Source organism: Balaenoptera musculus, chromosome 1 (assembly GCF_009873245.2).
Source record: "Balaenoptera musculus isolate JJ_BM4_2016_0621 chromosome 1, mBalMus1.pri.v3, whole genome shotgun sequence".
Taxonomy (NCBI): Eukaryota; Metazoa; Chordata; class Mammalia; order Artiodactyla; family Balaenopteridae; genus Balaenoptera; species Balaenoptera musculus.
Window position 1 is genome coordinate 73,689,448 of NC_045785.1, and position 25,766 is coordinate 73,715,213.

General features: G+C 31.6%; 1 protein-coding gene across 6 annotated transcripts in view; it reads left to right on the forward strand.

The window, feature by feature from the left end:
• Positions 1-25,766, forward strand: part of PRKACB (protein kinase cAMP-activated catalytic subunit beta) — a 148,830-nt gene that overhangs the window by 86,762 nt on the left and 36,302 nt on the right. For 3 of the 6 annotated variants that reach the window (XM_036869115.1, XM_036869126.1, XM_036869137.1), the window contains exons 2-8: positions 1,551-1,574; positions 3,083-3,106; positions 7,355-7,416; positions 9,476-9,604; positions 20,968-21,066; positions 22,094-22,176; positions 24,892-25,018. In XM_036869115.1, coding sequence (XP_036725010.1) covers positions 1,551-1,574; positions 3,083-3,106; positions 7,355-7,416; positions 9,476-9,604; positions 20,968-21,066; positions 22,094-22,176; positions 24,892-25,018 — 548 coding nt within the window. The remainder of the gene's footprint in view (positions 1-1,550; positions 1,575-3,082; positions 3,107-7,354; positions 7,417-9,475; positions 9,605-20,967; positions 21,067-22,093; positions 22,177-24,891; positions 25,019-25,766) is intronic. The other 3 variants (XM_036869146.1, XM_036869156.1, XM_036869107.1) reach the window with 1 other exon arrangement.

Consider the following 25,766-nt stretch of genomic DNA (forward strand, 5'->3'; position numbering starts at 1 on the left):
TGATTATCTACATAGAAAATTCAAGAGAATCTACCAGTGTTATTTTAGAATTAATGAGAGTCTGCCAGTCTGCCATATAATAAGATCAGTATATAAACATCAACTATGTGCTATACATCAGCAACAAACAAATGGTAATTTTTTAAAAAGTCTCCCTTTTACAATAGCAACCAAAGCTCTAAAGAACCTAGGAATGAATCTAATAAAAGAATAAGACCTTTAAGAGAAAAAAGTTATAAAATTCTACTGAGATATTTAATGTTTAACAAGCAGATATCATTTCATACCCATTAGATTATCAAAAATTAGAAAGTAAAAATTAAACAGTAACACATTTTGTTGAGGATATGGATCATCAAGGATAGAGTGGTAGTATAAACTGGCACAACCATTTATTGAGCCACTTATTATTTAGTTAAGTTGAAAACGTGCATACCCTATCATCTAGGGATCCACTCCTAGCTCTATACTGTCCGGCAACAAGACAGAACATTTGAATTCAGGACCAAATGGAAAATCTTTAGCATATGGTTCTGGTAGATATAATATCCTCTGAGAAAAAGCTTCAGTGAACAATTAAGGAAGTAAAGTACATTTCAAAGAGCATTTCAAAAATTGCCTGGGTCATTAGTTTTATGACTATAAATTTACTTTAAGTTTTATCACAAAATCCTTTAGGGAACATCTTCAGTCCAACATGGCTTGGATGGCCTAGAAAATCCACAGCATCCCTAGACAGAGAGCAAGTTTGGAGAGAAGGCATGTACATGTGATTTGTAGTGACTGAGTACACTATGTGAATTCATAGTGTATCCATCTGTCCATATACATACTAGTCAAATAAGTTAATGTGTTTCTTTCTATAATTTGATCATTTAAATATATATGTCTCACAAAAAGTTTAAAATTTTTTTAACAGTGTAGTGAAAGAGTGGGTCAATTATAATGTTCACTTGTAACCAAGACGATAAAGAATTAACTAATAAAAAATTGTAAGGAGAGGACAGAAGAGTAAATGTAAGTAGTATTGCAATAAGAATAGCCTTTATTGCCTATTAGATTTTCAACCACTCATTCATGTGTGACTTTGTGCAAGACTAATTAATATCTTAGAAAACAAAAGTAGGCCCATTTGTGCCGTTAAGTGGTCCCATCCACTGAACTACACAAATTACAGTTATAGTAATTAAAGTTGTTTTTTATACCCACTGTCATTTTAAGGTTACAGTGAATTTGCTTTGAACAAACATGTTTGAATATGGTGAAGCAAAGTGTCTCTTCAGCAAAGTGAACACAATTGCTCTTCAGATTAAAGGGATAGAAATACGATATTTCATTAATACATTTCCAGAGTAGGGTTTTGACTGGTTAAAAAAATATATGTATCCAAAGAATTAATTGTAATCATTGTATAAAACACTTTTGAATATGTGTTTTTCATTCTATTCCTATGTGTGAATATCTAATGAACATGTATGGGTTGGTAACTTCTTGTGTGTATGTTATTTTATGTGTTATTTAATCTGTTTAATTTATTCTTTTTGATCAAGCACGCAAATCATCAGAAGCATCTGGTAGGAAACCACTTTTTACAGAATAATTTGTTTGCTTTGTTGCTATAAGTTGGATTTTATGAGGCATTTTGTAGCAACTAGAATATTTTATATTAGTTTACTGAAAATATTTGTACTACAGCATGTATGTGTGTGGGGGGGTATACTTAGAAATAACAAGTATAGAGTTCTAAAGAGGTGAGTGTTTGAAGTAGGGGTGGCAGAAGACAGTATTACAGTCCACTAGATTTACACTTCCTAGAGGTTTTGGAAGAGATTGTACTGTTATTTGTTGATAGAACTTGGTATTTTCATAACTAATTTACCTCCATTCCCATCCTGTTTTGTGCTTTCTAACATACACTAAATAACCTAAATAGAATAATGCTTTTATTTAGGTAAAGAATGAAGATGAAAATAATTTAATTACAAAGAGATTAGGGGGCCCATGAATTATAATCTGCTCAGTAAAAAAATATTTTAACTTATTACAAAGAAAGATACTATTAAGAAACAACTGCTTATAGTACCTAATACTTGCCCTTTCCCTAATAGAAAATTTTAGAGGAACAGCTCCTTCTCTTATTCCCTAAATGGATAGCCATCAAGATTTAAAATATTCAGACCTGTAACCCCCACTGTTCTTCCTCCTTACTCTATCTGGCTCCCCTCTTTCTTTAGCAAGTGATCTTGCCTCCTATTTCCCAGAAGAAATGGAGTACAGCAATTGTGAATAACTCAGTTTACTCCTGTGCCTTTCCACATACTGAAAAGCGTCGCTGTGGCAAGCAGCTACCTCCCTGCTTGGGCACTTTCTTGCCCATACACTTCACCTCCCACTGCTGCTGTACACTTTTACCCTATGCTGCAGCTATTTCAGGTCTGTTGACATTTCCTGAGTAAACCATGCTCTTTCCTTTATGCATTTGATTCAAGATCATCCCAGCCTATCTTTGTCTTCAACTTCATCTGCCAGAGGAACTGTTTATCCTTCAAGATTCAGCACAAGTGCTGCATCATCTTTTATGCCTTACCTTACTACCCAAGAATTTCCTCTTTTGAGCTCGAATAGCACCTGTAGATTTCTTAGTTGTAATCCTTGTCACATTCTATTACAGTGGTTCATCTATTTCCCCTTTAGCTTCAGAGTGTCTTTCCTACAGTAGAGTTTTGAAAAAGAACAGAAGTCCAGAGATGGCATTGCAGTAGTTATAGGATGTGTATTTCAGTATATGCTACTTAATATTATTAGCGCTATTGCTATGAGGAGTTAAATTTTTTGTTAGCTGTTTTAAGGAAAATTAGAATGGTATTGATTTTGGCGCTGAACAGTAATTATTGATTTTATTTCTTAACCATTTAATTTTAAAATATTCTATTTGAATATGTTCAGTCAAATAATCATTTCTACATTACTGTTTTAGTCTGTACATAATATTCTGTAAAAATGTGTATAAGTGATTTCATGCTAATATGCTGTTTTTATGAGTGTCATTTAATCATTGTTTAATTTATTTTTCGGATACAAGCTTGCTCCTCTTCAGAAGTATCTGGTAGGCAATTACTTTTAATAAAACAAATGTTACCTTTTAAAACTTTTTATTTGGTTGTTTGCAAATTGTTATGCTCCTCTTAAAGTTATATTTTTATAAAATATTCTGAGTTAATAAAATATTTTAGTTGATGGGAGAAATGGTTTATTTAGTTTTATGTTGAGTTTTATCCACAAAAATTATTTATATTGCAGTTTCTTGTGTGATATTTTAGAAACAACAAATATAGCACTGTGAAATAGTGGGAGCTGTACAGGGTAGCATAAGACAGATTAATACACACCACTTAAATTAGATAACCCAGGTTAATGAAAGGTTTTTGAAAGAAAAATATAGTTGTAAATTTTGAGTAAAACAGCTAATATTTTAATTGGGTATTTACCCTAGGAAGTTTATATTCTATTTTGTTCTGTTTTCTATTTGTTTCCCTTCTATTTTCTGACATCCATTAAAAGAAGTTAAATGAAATTGTGCTTTTATTGTAAAAGAGGTGTCAAAGAGAGAGGTGACATTTATCACATTACAAAGAAAACTGGAGAATTCAACATCTGGCCTAGTTATAATCTGTACAGTAATAGATTTCTAAACCCTTCTTATAAAACATGAATGATAACCTCCTTTAAGCTTCACATAATGGCACACTGTAATGAACAACATGCCCTTTTTATAATCAGTAGCAATCTAGAATCTAGCAGCAACACAGAACCAAAAATTGCCCAGTAAATAAATTTACTAACTATAATTAGTGAAATATTGCAGAATTATCTGAATAACATGGAGTAAAGATATGCCATACTTGAATTTTTAATAAATTTTCCTAATGTTTAAAATGAACTCTCTAATTTTTAACAATGTCGTGTGTATAAATATATTCAAAGATATTTTGAGGGTGGTAAGATTTAAGTTTTTTTTAATGTACTTGTAGATATGCATAAAAATTATCACTTTGTTTCTTCTTTCTTCATCTCATGAATGTGGGTAAATATTTCTACAAACCAACCCTGGGTGAACATATAGATTCCTTTGGTATTTTTAAACTGAAGAGAAAATAAATTTATGTGGAAAATAAATATAATTGAAGTATATACTTCTGGGAAGAAATTGAGGTAATTTTTGGTGTGTCCTCATTTTTTTAGTACCTAGTTTGCTCCATTATTGACCAGTACAGAACAAAATATATTTGCAGAAAAATCCTTTGTTGAGATATTTTTTCCTAAGGAGTGTTACTAATCACTGTGTCTTTAGATAGGTACTGATGATTACTAAGAAGCATTAGAACCAATATTATAACTCATATGTGTTGAGCTCCAAAACCTGTGGCTGTTGCAGGATATCACAAGGGTTTAAATTGAGTGTAAATGTAGATATGGCTTATATACGAACACAACAAGAAAACAATTGAGAACTTCAAGTATATGCTTTATAGGGAACTCCAGATTAAATGTGCTGCAGTGTTTGAATTTGGCTCTCTCCCACCACTCGTTTTATTAATTAGTTGCCAACACCTTATGTCAGTGGATATAAACTTTAAAAATAACTAGAGAAAAGCATTTAGAAAGTTAAATTCACCACTGTGTAAAAATAATAAAATCCAAAGCAAATACATGTGGTTCTAGATTGCCTATTGTTTTAGAGTTATTCGTAATCTAGCATGTTATAAAATATTTTATTTTTTGTGTTTATATTTATAAGGTATATATTTTGGTTAGCCAATATTTTTACAAAGAGTTAACTGTGTTCATCTTTGCATCTAAATAGTACACATATAAACCAGACATTTCATGTGTATATGTATACTTATGTGACAAAAAGTGTTGCAGGAACAGAGTTGTCTTTGTGGAATTATTTAATGACATTATAATTAATGCTTATCCTTACTCTAAAAGGGAATCTATTTGTTGAAATAATTTGCAAAATTTAACATCTTTAATTCATACCATTTCTGATAATTTTCATATAAGACCTTTATGAGAACTGTTATTTACTTTCTACAGTGTTACTTGACAGTAAACTCAGAATACTGATGAGTACAGAGAGTATTTCAAAGATTTTCCTGAATATCCTATTAGTGCATGAAATTCAGTAGTACTTAAAATTTTTCCTTTAGTTTATTCACCAAGCAGGAAAAAAGGAAATTTTCCTTCAACTTACCATCTTTGGCAAATACTGCCAGTCCTTCCTTTGACCAGTTACTTTTTTCTTAACTCAAGATCCAATTAGCAAGAAGTGACAGGAGAAGCTGAAACAGGATGTTAGGGATTTTTTCCTTTTCCTGATTTTCTTCCATGTCTTCAAATTATCTGTACTCATGCAGGCATCTGGAGAGTTTATGCTGCAACTTGATGTGCAAGTTCTATAGATAGAAAATAACTAAAAATATTTTTCAAAAGAAATCAGAGGTATATTTTGGGAATCACAAGTTGTTTCTTAAAAGCCACAGTTGCATTTAGCAATAAATTATGTTTTTAATTTATTTTATAGCTGTCGTTTCCAAGTCAATGGCATGTGCAGATGTCTGTTTCATGCAAAAAAAAAAAAAAAATCTTATAAAACCACTCTTCTTCAGTTGTAACTAGTATATTAACTTTTTAGAAGTAGGATGACTTGAACCTTCCTAAACTCAAAGAAAATGTAATAATTTTCCACCCCCAAATCCACCCCCAGGAAGAATTAGATCATATTTGCATAATTAGTTGCAATTATTTGATTCATTGTTTTGGTGAATGAGATTTTCATACAATGGAAAGATTCTAATTTTAAAAATTATTTTTCTCAAATTTTCTAAAATAGGTATTTTGAGAGTATTTTGCAAAATACAAGTGACAGTTTATATAAAGTAGTAAAATAATATCTTCAGAAATGCACACTAGTGTTACATAAAAACTAATGTCTGCTGTTGGTGCCTGTTAACACCATTTTGAAATCTCAAAGCACTTAAAATGCCAACAGCTTTCTTGTTTAACAGTATTTTGCCAAAGGTACTTCAGTGGGGGTAAAGGAGGAAATTACAATATATCTTACATGCCTCAGTTTAATACTACTGCATCATTAGAAGATCTTATTAAAGTATTTGTGAACCCCTCATTGAACTTTTGTCTTTTTATCATCATTACCATCATTCTTATTATTACTTCTGAAATAAATGCCACTGTGCCATTTGTTTAGCCTTTTACTATTTCAACACTATTTAAATCCTATTTTCATCTTTATTTATAGATTCAGATATGAGAGGAATATTGGGAACTCCCCAGCCCCCAAAAAAAAGAAAGGCTAAAATAATTACTTCTTGTGTAGTTAGGTTTTGCTCTCTCAAACCTAACTATGGGAAAAATAATACATTTTGTTAATGCCATTTCATCTCTCTGGAATTTTTTTCCTATTTGTTTATAAACCCTGAAGTTATTTTGTAAACAGAAGTCATTGTTAATAACTTTGTGGGAAGACAATGAAAAAGAGGAATCCTTTTAAATGATTCATCATTTATCAAATCTAAAACTTCAAACCACAGCTCTATAAAATAATGTGGCTATTATTGATCACTATATAAACATCTGATTTTGAATTGCTTTACTTTAGTTTATATTATAAATTAGGCATTCAGGCATTTCGTTTGCTCCAAATTTAGAATGAGAGTTTTAAGCTGTTTGGGTTTTTTGGTTGTGGTTTGTTCTGTTTTATTTTTAAGTCTTTGTGGCTATTCTTTGTGTTAGTCTGTAGTTTTTCCCTTTCTCTTTACCTTTAGTAGAGAGGATACAAATCTAATAATATAAATCCTTATACCTGAAAACAGCCCTTTATCAAAGTCAGTTATTTTTGAAACTCCACAAATCAACAAATTGACATTCTCCAGATTTTTTATTTCTTATTTTAAAGGCTCTGTTACTATCTGCTGGCTTATTTATTTACAATAAGTATTTTGTCCTATATTGATTTCTAACTTTTTTCATTACTTTCAGGTATGTTTTCAGGAACAGTATTTTTATTATTAAATTTGAAATTATCAAAGTGACCTCCATAGAGAACAGTATTAGATATTCTTAGAAACTGGAGAAACTGCTTCTTCTTTAGAGTAACTAAATAGCTCTCTAGTATATCATGGTTGTGAATACATGTTTCACGGCAACCATAGTTGACTTAAGTCTGTGTTTTTTAAGCAAGTATATTTATGTGTAATGTATTTATGTATGTAGTATAAATATTCTTAGAAGTCAAAATTTGTTTTTGTTTTTTTTTTTAATATATTTTCAGTGAAAGAGTTTCTAGCCAAAGCCAAAGAAGACTTTTTAAAAAAATGGGAAAATCCTGCTCCGGTAAGGAACATTTAAAATTTTCTATGATTTAAAAATCTTGCTTTAAGTAAAATCATGATTCTCACCTAAATAATTTACTACTTCAGAAAGTTTAATTTTCAAGTAGCGTTAATGAATATAAGCTGAACGTGAGAATTTTGCCATAACATTATGTTTTGATTTATTAATAATTTTATGTATACCTAAATTGGAGAAGGAACTAATTTCTGATGTAATACCTGATTATACATTTTGATACTAATTCCAAGTTGCTACAAACTCTTGATATTTTCTAATATTCTAGTAATTTTGATTTATGCCTTTGATAGCATATTTATTATTTTTATTAATTATGACAATTAGGGATCATATTGTGCAGTTTCAAATTCTGAATCACAAATACTTGGCTACTGACAACATACTAAGTACTCTAGGATCCTTTCATAAATGTTTTGATGGGTTAAGTTCTATATAATTTAAGTACTTTAGATCTTAACTAAGATCTAAAAATTGTATATAAAAAGAGCCATCTACACTTGCCAAAAACTCTTTTTGAATTTATTTTTATAAATAATTAATGACCTTTAATAGTAGGTGAAATTTTGAAAACTTTTTTCCTAGCATAAAAATCCTTTTGAAGTATTTTTTTCACTAAAAAATATTTAATTCTAAATAAAATGTTATGTTTTATGAAGATGCCATTACCAAGATATAGAGTATGAGCTATATAATTTATGAGGAGGATGGCATATTTGTATGAAAAGCAGTGACTAGCAGAAAGAGATGTTTTGTTGTCTATTAATGATGTTTATTTTCATTATTTAGTTGGGAACTTTATTAAACATTTCAATCCATTGTTGTTGATAAAACCAAAAATTAAATATTAATCCATAAAATTAAATAATTAATTCAGTCAGAATTATAAGGACTTTTTCTTTCTGTATTCATACAGAATCTCATGGCAATTTAAAATTATTAGAAATAAGAATGAAAACAAGTTTTATAAATAAAAACTTAGAGTTACTTGCTTTCTCCTTAATGATTCAGTAAGAAGCTATGATGTGTCTCCAAAGGCAAGGTTGATTTGCAAAAGATCAAGTCCAACTACAGTGAATTCCAGTAGCAATCCAAATTCCTCACTTATAAAAGAACCATATTGCATCACATTTTTCTCAAGCTTAATGCTATACAGAATGTCCCTTGGAAATATTTTTTCCAAGATTTTCATGAAGATGTTTATAATGAAAACCTATTAAACAAATGGGTTAGCAATTACTATTTGGTGCCACTTAGCACATAATTTGTTCCTAGTAATTTTCATTTTGTTGTGGCAGCAACAAATTCAATAGATTGATGCCTCCAATTCTTTGCTTCTATGCTATAGTCAAAGCCAAACAAAGATGTTTGCTTGTAACAAAGCATCTTTCAAGGAGAAAGAGAGTGATTATTCTTCTGGGACTCCGACTTTTGGTTATCTTTGTGGGAGTGAGGAACTCTTTTTACCTTATTGTTACTTTTTTAGGTAATACTGGGTTATTATCACATCAGAGAGAGAAAACCATTAGTATCTCTCCTGCTGTTATTATCTAGTTCATATAAGGATAGAAATGAAGTAAGACAGTGTTTCTTCAGAGGTAACTCTAGTGAAAGGACTCTGATCCTCAGCTTATCTATTCATTATAATTATTTGTAAGTGCACTAAGACTGTGTGGCTTCCATGATTGCATACTTCTGGTCAGTTTGTAATTATTAAAATATGGAGCTAATTTATTAGAAGTCCAATACTATGAATTCATATTAGAATATGACCTTTCATATTTAAACTGAGGATCTTACGTCCTCACATTACTATTATACTTTGTTTTAAGATGTAAGTCTCTTCTCAAATATTAGATCCTTTCTTATTCAAAGGGAAAAATAGAACCAATAATCTGCAATTTCAGTAGTCTCTTTGTATTGTTTTTAAATGGATAGTTATAAATTACCTATTCTGATAGCATATCATTAAATCTATTATAGTTTTCATAGTCTTCTTATAAAAATTTCTAATTTTAAAGTTTATTTTTTCATGTATATGTAGAATAATGCCGGGCTGGAAGATTTTGAAAGGAAAAAAACCCTTGGAACAGGTTCATTTGGAAGAGTCATGTTGGTGAAACATAAAGCCACTGAACAGTATTATGCAATGAAGATCTTAGATAAGCAGAAGGTTAGTGTATTCATTGGTTTGGGTTTTTTTTTTTTGGAATTTAAAAAAAATTTTACATTTTAAATTGAAATATAGTTGATTTACAATGTTGTGTTAGCTTCAGGTATACAGCAAAGTGATTCAGTTATATACATATATATTCTTTATTAGATTCTTTTCCATTATAGGTTATTACAAGATATTGAGTATAGTTCTTTGTGCTATACAGGTTCTTGTTGGTTATCTATTGTATATATAGTGGTGTGTATATTTTAATCCCAAACTCCCAATTTATCCCTCCTCCTCAACCTTTCCTTTTGGTAACTATAAGTTTGCTTTCTATGTCTGTGAGTCTATTTCTGTTTTGTAAATAAATTCATTTGTATCATTTGTTTAGATTCCACATATAAGTGATAGCATATGATATTTGTCTTTCTCTGTCTTGCCTACTTCACTTATTATGATAATCTCTAAGCAGAATACTCTTTAACATAAATTGCAGCAATATTTTTTGGCCCCATCTCCTAGAGTAATGGAAATAAAAACAAAAATAAACAAATGGGATCTAATTAAACTTAAAAGCTTTTGCACAGCAAAGGAAACCATAAACAAAATGAAAAGACAACCTACTACAGAGTGGTAGAAAATATTTGCAAATGATACGACTGACAAGGGATTAATTTCCAAAATATACAAACAGTTTATTACAGCTCAATATCAAGAAAACAAACAGCCTAATCAAAAAATGGGTGGAAGATGTAAATAGACATTCCTCCAAAGAAGACATACCAATGGCCAACAGGCACATGAAAAGATGCTCAATACTGCTAATTATTAGAGAAATGCAAATCAAAACTACAATGAGGTATCACCTCACACTGGTCAGAATGACCATCATCAAAAAGTCTACAAGTAATAAATGCTGGAGAGGGTGTAGAGAAAAAGGAACCCTCCTACACTGCTGGTAAGAATGTAAATTGGTACAGCCAGTATGGAGAACAGTATGGAGGTTCCTTAAAAAACCAAAAATAGAGCTACCACAGGATCCTGCAATCCCCCTCCTGGGCATATATCCAGAGAAAACCATAATTTGAAAAGGTACATGCACCCTAATAGTTATAACAGCACAATTTACAGTAGCCAAGACATGGAAGCAACCTAAATGTCCATCAACAGATAAATGGATAAAGAAGATGTGTATATATACACAATGGAATATTACTCAGCCATAAAAAAGAATGAAATAATGCCTTTTGTAGCAACATGGATGGACCTAGGGATTATCATGCTAAGTAAAGCAGTCAGACAGAGAAAGACAAATATCACATAATATTGCTTATATGTGAAATCTAAAAAAATGATACTAGTGTATTCATTGTTATTTACCTGAAGAGTAAATTTTATCTGCTAGATTATTAAACACATGCAATAGAATAACTTACCATTGACACCTTCAGATAATTTTATTGTTGCGTTTAATTTGCATTCCTCTTTATTGTGACTATATGACACACACAATTAATAGTTTGAGTGTAGGGGAGTACATTATTATTTCAATAATTATTTATACATAATAGGTATATATATGTTTGCTAACAAAATATTGAATTCTATATGTAAAGAACAGGCATCTCTATTACATTCTGCCTTGTGGAAAAATGCAGGGACCAATTACTTGATCCTTAGATTGAGGTAACAGAAATTTAGTGATTTATTTTATGACTTATTTTAATTGATAGTTGAAGCCCTGTTGTTTAACATGATTGAGTTGTTTAATTTAAAATGTAAGTTAAAGCAGGGAAAAATTTGAAAACCTGCATACTGTAACAAATATCAAATCATTATATTATACACCTCAAACTAATAATGTTACATGTCAGTTATAGCTAAAAGAAATTAATTAATTAAAAAATGAATTTTAAGCGTTTATCATATATTAGTGTTATCTAATGAATCAAGGTGTCTGAATTATTCACGCTTTAAATATTAAGCTTCTGTTTTCCTAGTAATCACGATTAAGGGAAAGTAAAAGAAAAATGGCAAATCTTGATTTGTTATCTTACAGATATTATGTACTCAAGAATGACATTTTTGCTTGCTGGGATACAGATAGGAAAATGTGGAGGAAACAGTACTGAATGAGTAATCAGGGTTACAGATGGTGGGTAAACTAGTGCTATCCAATAGAAATATAATGTGAGGCACATATGTCATTTTGAGTTTTTTAGTAGCTACATTTTTTAAAAAGTAAAAAGAAATAGTTAAAATTATTCTTAATTAATAGGTCTTCATTTAGCCCAAGGTATCTAAAATACTATCACTGCCACATGTAATTAATATAAAAATTACTGAGATGTTTCATACTCTTTTTTTCATACCAAGTTTTCAAAATCTGATGTTTATTTTACACTTACAGTATATCTCCATTCAAATTAGCCACATTTCGAGTGTTAAATAACCACATGTGGCTAGTGGCTACCATATTGGACAGCACAGCATTAGACTGGTCTGAGGTTTTAGTCCAACCTCTATTTTAAAACAAAAAACAAAACTAACCTCTAACATGAAAAGTAGTAATGGATTAAGTCTCTCTAAAATTAAATACACCCATACACACATTTGTGCATCTTTGTCTACTGCCGTCTTTCACTTTATCGTTTCTAACCATGCTTCTTGAAAAAATAGTTTAATCACTATCCGCCAACTCACTTCCTTTTAATTCTTCAACCCACAACAATTTAGCTGCCTCCTTGTTTATCTCCTGCTTCTTGCTACTCTACTGAAATGGCACTACCATGGGTCACCAATCCAGTGACTTAATCACCAAGTCCAGTGGACTCTTTTTGCTCATCTTATGTGACTTTTTTAGAGCCTATGACTGTAGTGATGCTCCCTTGAAACTGTCTTGTCCCTGGACTTCTGGAACCCCATGCTCCTAATTATAGTATTTCCTCTCTGGGCTCTTCTTTTTCATGTGCCTTTTCCTGTTTTGTTCTATTTTTTCCTTCTGTCTGCTCTTTAACGATTGCTAATCTCAATCTCTGGACTATCCACTCTTCCTGTTTTCTTGTTCTATACCCTCTCCCTGTGTACTCTAATCCAAGCTTCAGCTCATCCTTGAACTCTACACTTCTGATTTGTACAGTCTGAGCATGGAGCTCTTAGATATCAACTAGTCCTTACCCTAATTATCTAGATGAGGTAATTGGATCTTAGAGAGGGTAAGTGACCAGCATACTTGTATTGCTAGCACAACAACAAAATGTCTCAAATTTGCTTGCTTGCTTGTTTGTTTGAAGCATAATAGACTTACAATATTATATTAGTTACAGGTGTACAACATAATGATTTGATATTTCTATACATTACAAAATGATCACCATGACAAGTCTAGTTACTATCTGTCACTATACAAAGTTATCATAATATTATTGACTATATTTCCTATGCTGTATTTTATACCTGTGGTTCATTTATTTTGTAACTCTTAATTTATCCTGTAAACTCTTAAAGTTCGTATCTCTTAATCTCCCTTACCTATATCACTCATCACCCCACACCTCCTCCCCTCTGAGTTCTCTGTATCTATGAGTCTGTTTCTGTTTTGTTATGTTTGTTCACTTGTTTTTTAGATTCTACATATAAGAGAAATCATATGGTGTTTTCCTTTGTCTGACTTATTTTACTCAGCATAATACCCTCATACCCTCTAAGTCCATCTATGTTGTCACAAATGGCAAGATTTCCTTCTTTTTTTATGGCTGACTATATTCCATTTTATATTCCATCTTCTTATCAATCCATCTGTTAATGGACACTTAGGTTGCTTCCATATCTTGGCTATCGTAAATAACACTGCAGTGAACATAGGGGTGCATATATCTTTTTGAATTGATGTTTTTATGTTCTTTGGAAAAATACCCAGAAGTGGAATTGCTGGATTATATGGTAGTTCTACTTTTAATTATTTGAGGAACCTCCATACTGTTTTCCATAGTGACTGTACCAGTTTACATTCCTACCAACAGTGCATGAGGGTTCCATTTTCTCCACGTCCTTGCCAACACTTGTCATTTGTGTCTTTTTGATAGTAGCCATTCAAACAGGTGTAGGGTTGTATCTCATTGTAGTTTTGATTTGCATTTCCCTGATAATAAGTGATGTTGAGCATTTTTTCATGTGCCTGTTGACCATCTGTATGTCATCTTTAGAAAAATGTCTATTCAGGTCCTCTGCCCGTTTTTCAATAGGGTTGTTTTTTGATGTTGAGTTGTACGAGTTTTTTGTATATCTTGGATATTAACCCTTTATCAGATACATTGTTTGCAGTTATTTTCTCCCATTCAGTCAGATGCCTTTTTGTTTTGTTCATAGTTTCCTTCACTGTGCAGAAGTATTTTAGTTTGAGGCAGTCCCGTTTGTTTACTTTTGTTTTTGTTTCCCTTGCTTGAGGAGACATATCCAAAAAAACATTGTTAAGACAAGTGTCAAAGAGCATACTGCCTATGTTTTCTTCTAGGAATTTTATACTTTCAGATCTTACATTTAAGTCTTTAATCCATTTTGAGTTTATGTTTGTATATGGTGTGAGAAAATAACCCAGTTTGATTCTTTTGCATATAGCTGTTCAGTTTTTCCAGCACTGTTTATCAAAGAGACTATCTTTTCTCCATTGTATATTCTTGCCTTGTTTGTTGTAGATTAATTGACCATATAAGCATGGGTTTCTTTCTGGGCTTTCTAGTCTGTTTCATTGGTCTATGTGTCTGTTTTTATACTAGTTTCATACTGTTTTGATGACTGTAGGTTTGTAGTATACTTTGAAATCAGCAGGCATGATACCTGCAGCTTTGTTCTTCTTTCTCAAGATTGTTTTGGCTATTCAGGATCGTGTTTACATACATATTCTAGAATTATTTGTTCTAGTTCTGTGAAAAATGCCATTGGTATTTTGATAGAGATTGCATTGAATCTGCAGATTGCTGTGGGTAGTATGGCCATTTTAAGAATATTAAGTCTTCCAATCCGTGAGCTCAGTGTATCTTTCCATTTGTTTGTTTCATTTTTAATTTATTTCATCAATGTGTTTCAGTTTTCCGAGTACAGGTTTTTACCTCCTTGGTTAGATTTATTTCTAAGTGTTTTATTCTTTTTGATGCAGTTGTAAGTGGGATTGTTTAAATTTCTCTGATAGTTTGTTGTTAGTGTATTAAAACACAAAAGATTTCTATACATTAATTTTGTGTCCTGAAACCTTACTGAAATCATTTATTAGTTATAATAGGCTTTTTTGTGGCATCTAAAAACATTAAATGTTTAGCAGGGGGGAAGCGAGAATGCACAGTCATTAGAATGCATTCAAACTTAAGAGATTATCAACTTAAATAACCACATATATGTATAGGTTGTTATATATAAACCTCCTGGTAGCCACAAACCAAAAATCTATAATAGATACACACACAAAAAAGAGAAAGGAATCCAAACATAACACTAAAGATAGACATCAGATCACAAGGGAAGAGAGCAAAAGAAAAAGAAACAAACAAACAAAAAAAAAAAACTACCAAAAAAACCCACCTGAAAACAGTTACCAAAATGACAGTAAGTACGTATCTACCAATAATTACTTTAAATGTAAATGGACTAAATGCTGTAGTCAAAAGATAGAGTGGCTGAGTGAATAAAAAGACAAGACCCATATATATGTTGCCTACAAGAGACTCACTTCACATCTAAAGACACACACAGACTGAAAGTGAGGGGATGGAAAAAGGTATTCCATGCAAATGAAAATGAAAAGAAAGCTGTGGTAGCAATACTTATATCAGACAAAATAGACTTTAAAACAAAGACCATAACAAGAGACAAAGAAGAACATTACATAATGATAAAGGTGTCAATGCCAGAAGAAGTAATAATAATTATAAATATATATGCACCCACCATAGGAGCAGCGAAATACATATAGCAAATATTAACAAACATAAAGGGAGAAATTGATAGTAACATATTAATAGTAGGGGACTTTAATATTCCACTTACATCAATGGACAGATCGAGATAGAAAATCAATAAAGAAACACTGCCCTTAGGTGACACATTATACTAGATGGGTTTAATAGCTATATATAGAAAATTCCATCCCAAAGCATCAGAATACACATTCTTTTTCAAACACACATGGAAATTCTCCAGGGTAGATCAATGCTAGGCTACAAAACAAGTCTTAATAAATTTAAGAATACTGAAATCATATCAAGCATCTTTTCCAACTACAATTATATGAGACTAGAAATCAACAACAACAACAAAGTACAAAAAACACAAACACATGGAAGCTAAACGTAGTGCTACTGAGCAACCATTGGGTCACTGAAGAAATTAAAGTGGAAATCAGAAAATACCTGGAGACAAATGAAAATGAAATGCAATGATCCAAAATCTGTGGGACACAGTAGAAGCATCTCTAAGAGGGAAGTTTATAGTGATACAAGCCTCCCTCAGGAAACAAGAAAAATCTCAAATAAACAACCTAATCTTTACACCTAAAAGAACTAGAAAAAGAAGAATAAACAAAACCCAAAGTTAGTAGAAGAAAAGAAACCATAAAGATCAGAGCAGAAATAAATGAAAGAGAGACTGAAAAAAACAATAGAAAACATCAATGAAACTAAGAGCTGGTTCTTTAAAAGATAAGAACCTTTAACCAGACTCATCAAATAAAAAGGAGAAAGGGCCCAAATAAATAAAATCAGAAATGAAAAAGAAGAAGTTACAACTGACACCACAGAAATACAAAGGATCATAAGCGATTACTACGAACAATTACATGCCAACTAATTGGACAAACTAGAAGAAATGGATAAATTCCTAGAAGAGTACACTCTCTCAAGACTGAATCAGGAAGAAATAGAAAATATGAACAGACCAACTACCAGTAATGAAATTGAATCAGTAATTTTAAAAAAAAACCTCCCAACAACAAAAGTTCAGGACCAAATGACTTCATGGGTGAATTCTACCAAACATTTAAAGAGGAGTTTACATCTGTCCTTCTCAAAGTATTCCAAAAAATTTCAGAGAAAGGAATGCTTGTGACCTCATTGAATGAGGCCAGCGTCACCCTGATATCAAAACCGAAAAAAGACACCATAAAAAAAGAAAACTATAGGCCAATATCACTGATGAACACAGATGCAAAAATCCTCAACAAAATATTAGAAAACCAAATTCAGTATATTAAAAAGATCATACACCACAATCAAGTGGAATTTATCCCTGGGATGCAAGGATGGTTCAGAATCCGCAAATCAATCAGTGTGATACACCACATTAACAGACTGAAGAATAAAAGTCATATGATCATCTCAATAGATGTAGAAAAAGCTTTTGACAAAAAAGCTTTTGACATGAACATCAATTTATGACAAAAACTTTCAACAAAGTAGGTATAGAGGGAACAATACCTTAACATAATAAAGGCCAAAAATGACAAGCCTACAGCTAACACTCATACTCCCTGGTAAACTGAAAGCATTTCCTCTAAGATCAGGAATGAGATAAAGATACCCACTCTGTCCACTATTATGCAACATAGTATTGGAAGTCCTAGCCACAGCAAATGGACAAGAAAAAGAAATAAAAAGAATCCAAATTGGAAAGGAAAAAGTACAACTGTCACTGTTGGCAGATGACACAATACTATGTCATATTTATATGTTTTTTTATTAAACCTATTATTAAAATGTTATTATCTGTATAGTCCCTAATATTTTTTGTTTCTTAAGATGTTAACAGAATGTACTCTAGTCATAAAATATTAAAAGGATTACAAAAAGATACCATTTTTATGCTTTAAAGTATTTAGGGAAGTTTCAAATTCCTTTTTTGGTAAGATAGTGACTTGTCTAAGTTGCTGAGAAGATTAACTCATTGATTAAATCTTGGTGAAAGAGCATTTCTCAGAAGAATAGCTGCCATTTTAAGTCATTTCTACTGTGGCAATGTTCTGGATCTATTCATAATTAGGACAAAGTGTTTATGTTCTGAATTTTTTTCAAGTTTATTTACTGTAATTTGCTAAAGATAAGTAATAAAATAACACTCCATAATAACCTTTTTGCCATGAATCTTTCAATTAACTCTTTTTGGCTTCTATCTTATAGTGTATGGAGCATGGGGAAGAAAATCAGTGCAGAAATCAAGGAAATCACATTTCTTTATTCCTTACTATATGTCTAGCATTGCTGGGTACTTTATATTATTGTATCAGTGAATCTTCCCAACAACTTTGTGTGACATTAATTTCTTTTAAGCCCATAACCTATTTAAGTAATTTTTCCAAAGTCAGACAGCTAGTAAGATGAACTAGGAATTTGCACAAGCTTTGTCTGATTTCTATGCCTCCACTCCGTGTTTAATTTTTCCTTTGAAATGTATTTGTTATCCCTAAGATTCTTTCTACCACCACACAGTTTGGTCTCTCACTAATGTTCACTGGGCTTTCACAATAGCATCTTAATTAATTTTCACAACCCCACACTTTTCCCCCTGTACTAATTCACCCTCCTCGTTGCCAGTGAAGTTTTCTTACCATATCATATCATTTCACTTAGTCAAAAAGCTTCCTGATGTTTATTAAATGAAGCCAGAACTCTGTAGCCTACTTTCAAACACTTTATAATTTTCTTCCAGACTCCACTATAGGCTTATTTGACACTGTTTTCCTACATGTCCTCTATTCTCTACTTCTCTGATTGAAACTTGACTCACAGGAGTATTTGGTGCTCTGCTGGGTGGTGCAGGGTAATATGTGATGATACATGGCCTATCTTCTATATTAATATCTTCTCAAGTGTTTGGCTAAAAAAAAGTCAGCTGATAAATAATTATTTAGAAGTGCTTTTAAATATATGTATTTAAATTAACATAAATATTAAGAAGTAAATATAAATTTTATTTGAATTTTGAAAATAAAACCTGGACTATATTCCCAGGGGTACTTGTTAATTTTCTCTGCCATTCTGGCATACTTCATTACCAAAGACTGTACTACTCCTCTGTGTTTTTCTAACCTTTGATATCTATCCATCTTTAAGACTCAGCTGAACTCTCACCTTTTTTAATAGATTATAATAACAATTGACATTTATTGAGCTTTTACTTTGTGTCAAGCACTGTGTTAATCACTTGACATGTATTGTGCTACACAGTCACTTTCAAAGTAGGTATTATAATTATCATCAGCATTTTATAGATAAAGAATCTTGGACTCAGAAAGATTATGTACTAGGCCTAATGTAAACATTTCTCCTCTGAACAATTATAACATCATAACTCTTATTTGGCAGTTATTCATAAATTGCTATTCTCATATTTATGCATCATACTTTCAAGTAAATTTTATGGAGCATGAAGGGAGATACTCTCTTGTTCTTATCTCTATTGCACTTGTTGTGCCTTACATGTAGTAGCTATGCATATTTAAAAGTAAATTAAAATTTAATTAGTTAATTTTAAAAATTAATTTAAAAATTAACCAACATTATTTGCTTTGCCAGCTCATATGTCTTAGATTCATTTTAATTGTCATGCCCCCCAACATACACACATATTTGGCTTAAGGCTATAATGCAGAAAGCCTCTCTGTTACAGTTTTCATTACTTATTTCACAAGGTAACATATTGTCTATGCCTAACTAAAAACCCAGTATATCGTAATACATAAAAGTAAACACTGTGGTATATCCAAACAACGGAATGTTATTCAATGCTAGAAAAAGAAAAAAGAGCTATCAAGCCATGAAAAGACATGGAGGAAACTTAAATACATAAACTAAGTGAAAGAAGCCAATCTGAAAAGGCTAAATAAATACTACATGATTCCACCTATGGGACATTCGGGAAAAAGCAAAACAATGGAGACAGTAAAAATATTAGCGGTTGCCTGGTTTTGATGGGGAGGGAGGGATGAATAAGTGGGGCACAGAGGATTTTTAGGGCAGTGAAACTACTCTGTATATTATAATGGTGGGTGCATGTCATTACACATTTGTCCAAACCCATAGAATGTACACCACCAAGAGTGAACCCCAGTGAAATTAATGGGTGATAATCATGGGTCAATGTAGGTTCATTGATTGTAACAAATGTGCACTCTGGTGAAGAATGTTGATAATGGAGGAGACTATGTATGTGTGGAGGCAGGGGGTATATGGGAAATCTCTGTACTTTGTGTTCAGTTCTGCTGTGAACCTGAAACTGCTTTAAAAAAAACAGTCTATTAATAAAAAGTAAACACAAAGCAACAATAATTCTCCAGCTAATGTTATATAATTTATTGTGATAAGTATGGACTAATTGGTTCTGTAACCAGTTAGAATGTGGACAATAGTGATTCATTCACTTCATGTTTTCAGGTGAAAAAAAGCAGCTGAGGTCCAACGAGTTGAAATAACATCTCCAGTGTCACAAACTGGTTGAATAGAAGGTCTAGAGAACACAGGTCTTCTGACTCTTAGTCAATTATTCTTTACTCAGCATTATTTTTATACTATAATTTTATATCCTAATAATGGATGGTATCTTTGATAACCTTTCTTATTCATGTTCAACTTCTTGAGTTCTGTGACTACCCCACACTGACAATAAGCCTCTGTCAAGAAAAAATGCCACTTCCTAATGATTTACACATATACAAAACCCTGTTTTTCTTAAATTCAGAATAGAATCACATGTGGAATAGAATCACAGTCTTCATGAAGTCAAGATAAGTTTCTTTCCCTACTATGTACCTGATTGATTAGACAATCCAGTGGAAGCTTGATTAATCCTATATGACCTTATTTGTTATACAGACATAGTCATTTTTGTCAATATTTTGTGGCTGTGCAAATGTTCTTGTATTTATTCAGGTATTATGAAATTAACAGATTGTTCATTTTTACCTCCTGTTTTTTATTGACTTTTCCTCAATCTTTAATTTTCTTGCTTATCTTCTCAAGATTTAAAATCAATACCTACTTATTACAGTAATTTGTGCCAGCTCTTTTAGTGGACTATAAGTCATTAGGACCTAAGTATTTTCACATATTAATTTTTTAAGTAATTTATTATGAGTCCCTTTTTTCTTAGCTCTTGCTTCTTTACTGAAAATTATAGTTAACCTTCCGAAGACCAAGTTTTAAACCTCTGTTAGGTTTTTCATTTGAATCTGATAAGCCTACTTGGTAGTTATTATTATTATCCTTATCTAAGCTAGAAATTTTGTTTATCCAAGTTCATTATTATATGGAAAACTATTTTTTCCTTTAAAAATTATAACAACTTTTAAATTTTGTTCAAATACATTAAATATATAATCTTTTTTTGGTCAATTACAGGTTGTTAAACTGAAGCAAATAGAGCATACTTTGAATGAGAAAAGAATATTACAGGCGGTGAATTTTCCTTTTCTTGTTCGACTGGAGTATTCTTTTAAGGTAAATTTTACTTCTATCTAAATGAGATATTTTCAACTTCATATTTTTTAAATTACAAAGCTATAATAGGATTCTAATCTATATGATAAACCTGGAGAAAATGAATAAACAAAAAAGTAATATATTTAGATTTTATGTAATTAAGTCCTGTTGTGCTTAAAAACTTAGGTGACATTTGAAAAGGTTTTGATTCTTATTGAGGAAATTGTTAAAGTTAATGTGTAATTAACTTTGTTAATGTGTAATTTTTCATGAAATGGTGTTATAAAATCAAGTATTTTAATTTATCAAAATTCATAGTGACATCTTATTAAGCAAATCTTACACTCATACTAACAAATACACCCACATACCTTCTTCTCTTGAACCTTTGCTACTGCAATCTCACTGTCATCTTTTACTTAGTAATTTGTGCTCTAGCCTTTTCATTTATTTGAAGCAGAACAATCTTTGGCCCTCTGCTCAAGTGCCTCATAAAGTTGCACAAGGTTTATTCTTTAAGTTGGCAGCTTTTCAGCTTTTTGGAATGATACTTGGCATCTCTCTACCAATTGATTAATATGGAACATTTTAGCCTTTTTCCTTTTTCCTCCTTTATTCTTTAAATCAAATGAAGATCTGTGTATTTAGGATGATGTTAAAAATCGTTAATCTCTCTGACCTAATTTAGTACATAAAATGTAAATATTCTAACTTTTTCAAATTGTTTTTTAACTTTTGCTTACACTATAGCATTATGTCATTGCCACAGTGTTTAATTGTTCAAGAGTTAAGTGTTCCCTGCAAGAGCAGGAACAGCAAAAATCCCAGACTAATCTGTGGCAAGAGTACCAGGGGGGAAAAAATAAGTGCCCCAGTGTAGAAAAGTTAGGGCCTTTTCCATTTATTCTCTATTTCCCAATGTTAGTAATGTATCAGATTTTTTAATTTGTCTTTTTCTAATTAAACATGGTGTTATCTTAAAATATTTTCATGCAAAATAATGTTTCATAATTTTGATTTATTTATCCTTTTTATTTGTTCATAGGATAATTCTAATTTATACATGGTTATGGAATATGTCCCTGGTGGTGAAATGTTTTCACATCTAAGAAGAATTGGAAGGTTCAGGTAACTAACACTTTACACTCCTCAAATCTTTATATGCTGTGTGTTTGTTTTAAACCAAACTTTTAAGTTATTGTCAATGTTAAAAATTTATTTCATTTAATTTAGTAATATTTTAGCTATATGAAGAGTTACAGGGAAACATTAATAAGAGGCCACATCATACTGAGTTTTAAAAATTAAATAAAAGCACCATGATAGCAGTATAAATATTCTAGCGTTGGTAGGTATCATGAGGGTCCATTATTTGAAGAATATCCAGATATTGCAAAAATTAATTGAATTTAAACCAGTATTTACTGAATAAATATTAATAATACATCTCTGGGGAAGAGGTTTGTGTAAGGATGAAGATAAGAAAGAAATATATAGAAAAGATAATCATTGGTATCATAGTGATAAAATTATGAAAGTTTGTTTTGCACAAATTTATTCTCCTTAACGTTGTTGCCATGTTGAGTTTTAAACATATATATGTAATTTAAAAGGAGTTTGTACCTTATCATTAGGTTATTACTAATAAGGTCATACAGTTATTAAAAGTTTATAGATTCTGTTAACTTTACCTGTGTGTAATAGTTCGTAAGCTACGACTATTCATTAAAAATCACTATTAGAATGAAGCTGAAACCAAGAGCAGGTCCAGCTTTGTTCAGTATACTGTATATTGACATAATTAAAACATTCAGTATGAATTCAAACAAGACTGAAGATGGTAATTCAATTCATGAAATCATGATGGTAGACTTGGATTACCATGAGATCATATTCAGTAATGGGCCAGAATGAGAGTTATTTTAGTTACCTGAGGCCTAAACCAAAATTCACTTATTGACCTAATATGTATAGGACACCTAATATATGTCAGGCACTGTGCTGATGCAGAGTAACTTCTGTTTAATGATTTTTTTTTAACTTCCTGTTGTCCTCTCCTACACTCCTTGTCCAGGCAGGTCCAGAATTCTCATATTGCCCTATGATAATTTACAGTTTTACACTGAATTACCACACCTTAACCCGTCTTCAAAAAATATTTTATCCATTTTCTGTGATTATTTCTTTTCTTTGCAACTCCCCACACTCTTATTTCTTTAATACTTAACTGGATACTAAGAGGAAAGCAAGTTGATTGACATAATTCACACAGAGACATTGCCTTTTCTAACCTTTCACACATACTATTTATATACTTGAAATGTTGCTAACTCCCACCTTAGAAACTTTGAGGCAACAGGAAGACTGAGTTATTGTTGAGCATGGTTCTAATCAGAATCAATGGAGTCATTACGATTCTCTACTTAAATAGTAACTGTCTAGACTTAAAGCTGCTATAGCATTAAATGTTCCTTATAGAATATTTTGCTCTGACCTTTCAACAATTTGATTAAAGATCTATGTAATGTTTGTGTACCTCCAATCAAACACCAGTGTGGAGATAAACATAAAATGCTGAGTGCATCTTATGTTTATGATGATACGATGATAAATGCATCTCATATTAACGGGTGTATGAAGAAAATGAGAGGGGACTTCCCAGGTCAAACGTTTCCAGAATTAGGGATAAATGTTTCAATGACCAGGATGATTCTTCTAATCTCCCTTTACAGTATTCTCATTCCTTGTCATAGGACATATGGTATAGCTTGTTATAGTGTCATGATAGGGCTGGAACTGGAAGGATATTATAAAATATTGCCACAAAAAAGTTTTTCTTCACATATTCATTCATTTAACAAATATTTGCTGAGCACTTGGTGTGTATCAGGCTAGGACCTTGGAAATATAGTGAGTGACAAGCAAAAGGAGTAGCATATACAATCTCTTTTTAGAATTCCTATTTTTGGTGCTACCAGATCAAACTCATGCCAGCCATCGTGAGGGAAATTCTATTCATAGTTAAGGTTGTTCATTGAGGACACAAATCTGAAAGTCATTGCAATATATCAGGAAGATTAGCAGAATTCAGTGTATACACTACAAGATGAAATAGAAAAACTAGAAAACAGTACATCCTTTTGGAGTAATACTCAGAATGTGGCATCAAAATTACCATAATCCATCAGTTAATCTAATCTATGTATCCAGAACTGTGTGTATTTACCTAAATATACAGATTATACCTATGTTCAGGTATCTGTATAAATATGCATAGTAGAGGATTTGGAAATTCAGACACCAGGATTGAATCTGGTTTCTGAATGGGATTATTGGTATCTTTATTCTTCATTAATATTGTATGGCTCTTTTTCTATAATGAGCATATGTCACTTTTGTAGTAGTAACAGCCTGGGTAAAATGGCATAAATCTGCAGATTAATGCAGAAATTCTTTAAGTACTTGAAATTTATGAGAAAGGTGGATGAGATGAAGCCTATCAGCAATAGCAATTGCCCTGACAGATAATCTAACTGGTGCTTTTCAGTCATTCTCAATGTCTTCTAACATAGCCAATAATAATTTAAATTACAATGACAATTTGAGAGTTAAGTTTTCTTCAACATATGCTGCCCACTAAGTATATCAAAGCATTATTTGAAGATGATTTATAGATTTAGTAAATATTTGGAAACCAACATGTTTCTTTACATATGTTTAAAAGAAAAAAAAATTTTTTTTGCTCCCAAAATGCCTCTACCTCATGTTATTTTTTTTGTATAATCTACTAATTACTATATGTTAACCCATTTTACCGAAAATCAATGTTTTGTTTCTTTGTAGTGAACCCCATGCACGGTTCTATGCAGCTCAGATAGTGCTAACATTCGAGTACCTCCATTCACTAGACCTCATCTACAGAGATCTAAAACCTGAAAATCTCTTAATTGACCACCAAGGTTATATCCAGGTATGACTTGAACACATTATATATAACGTATTTGAGAAATACTAGGTAAGAAGTTATATGTATTTAACCACAACTACCAATATTGGATTCTTTTTTTTCTTTGAGGGAGACAATTCTTCCTAATAGTTTAAACTGAGCTCACAGTTCTGTTGCTATTACAAAGAACCAAAAGTTCCATCAAAGATGGAACCTGTTTCTATCTCCCTTAGTCTATAGTTGTGAACTGATTTCAGGCTCCTGCGTAAAGAAATAATAGCTAAATTTGAGAGTACTCACTTAGTGCCAGGCATTATTCTAAGTGTTTTACATGTATCACCTCTTTTAATTCTGATAACACTATGAAATGTAAATACTATTGTTATCCTCATTTTAAGGTTAATGAAACTAAGGAACAGCAAGGTCACACACGTAGAGTCATAATTTGAACCCCGTCAGCCTGTCCCAAGAGTCCATGCTTTTTAACAGTACAGTGCAGCTACCAAAGGAGGCCCAGCTACCAATAATGGACTGGTGGTAGTGTTTTCTTTCCATTTGTACTATCAATAGAATGAGAGCATTCCTTTTTATGCAGTTATTAAGATTCTCCCAGTGATGCTTTTGCACTTCTGAGGATGTAATTAAGGGCAGAGGACAATGCTGGACTTAAGGAACACTCCTAGCACTGCTTCATTTTTATTAAAACTATTTTTTTTTTTTGGTTCATTTGTTTCTTTGTTTGAGTCAGGGAAAGGTTCTCCAGCATGGGTTG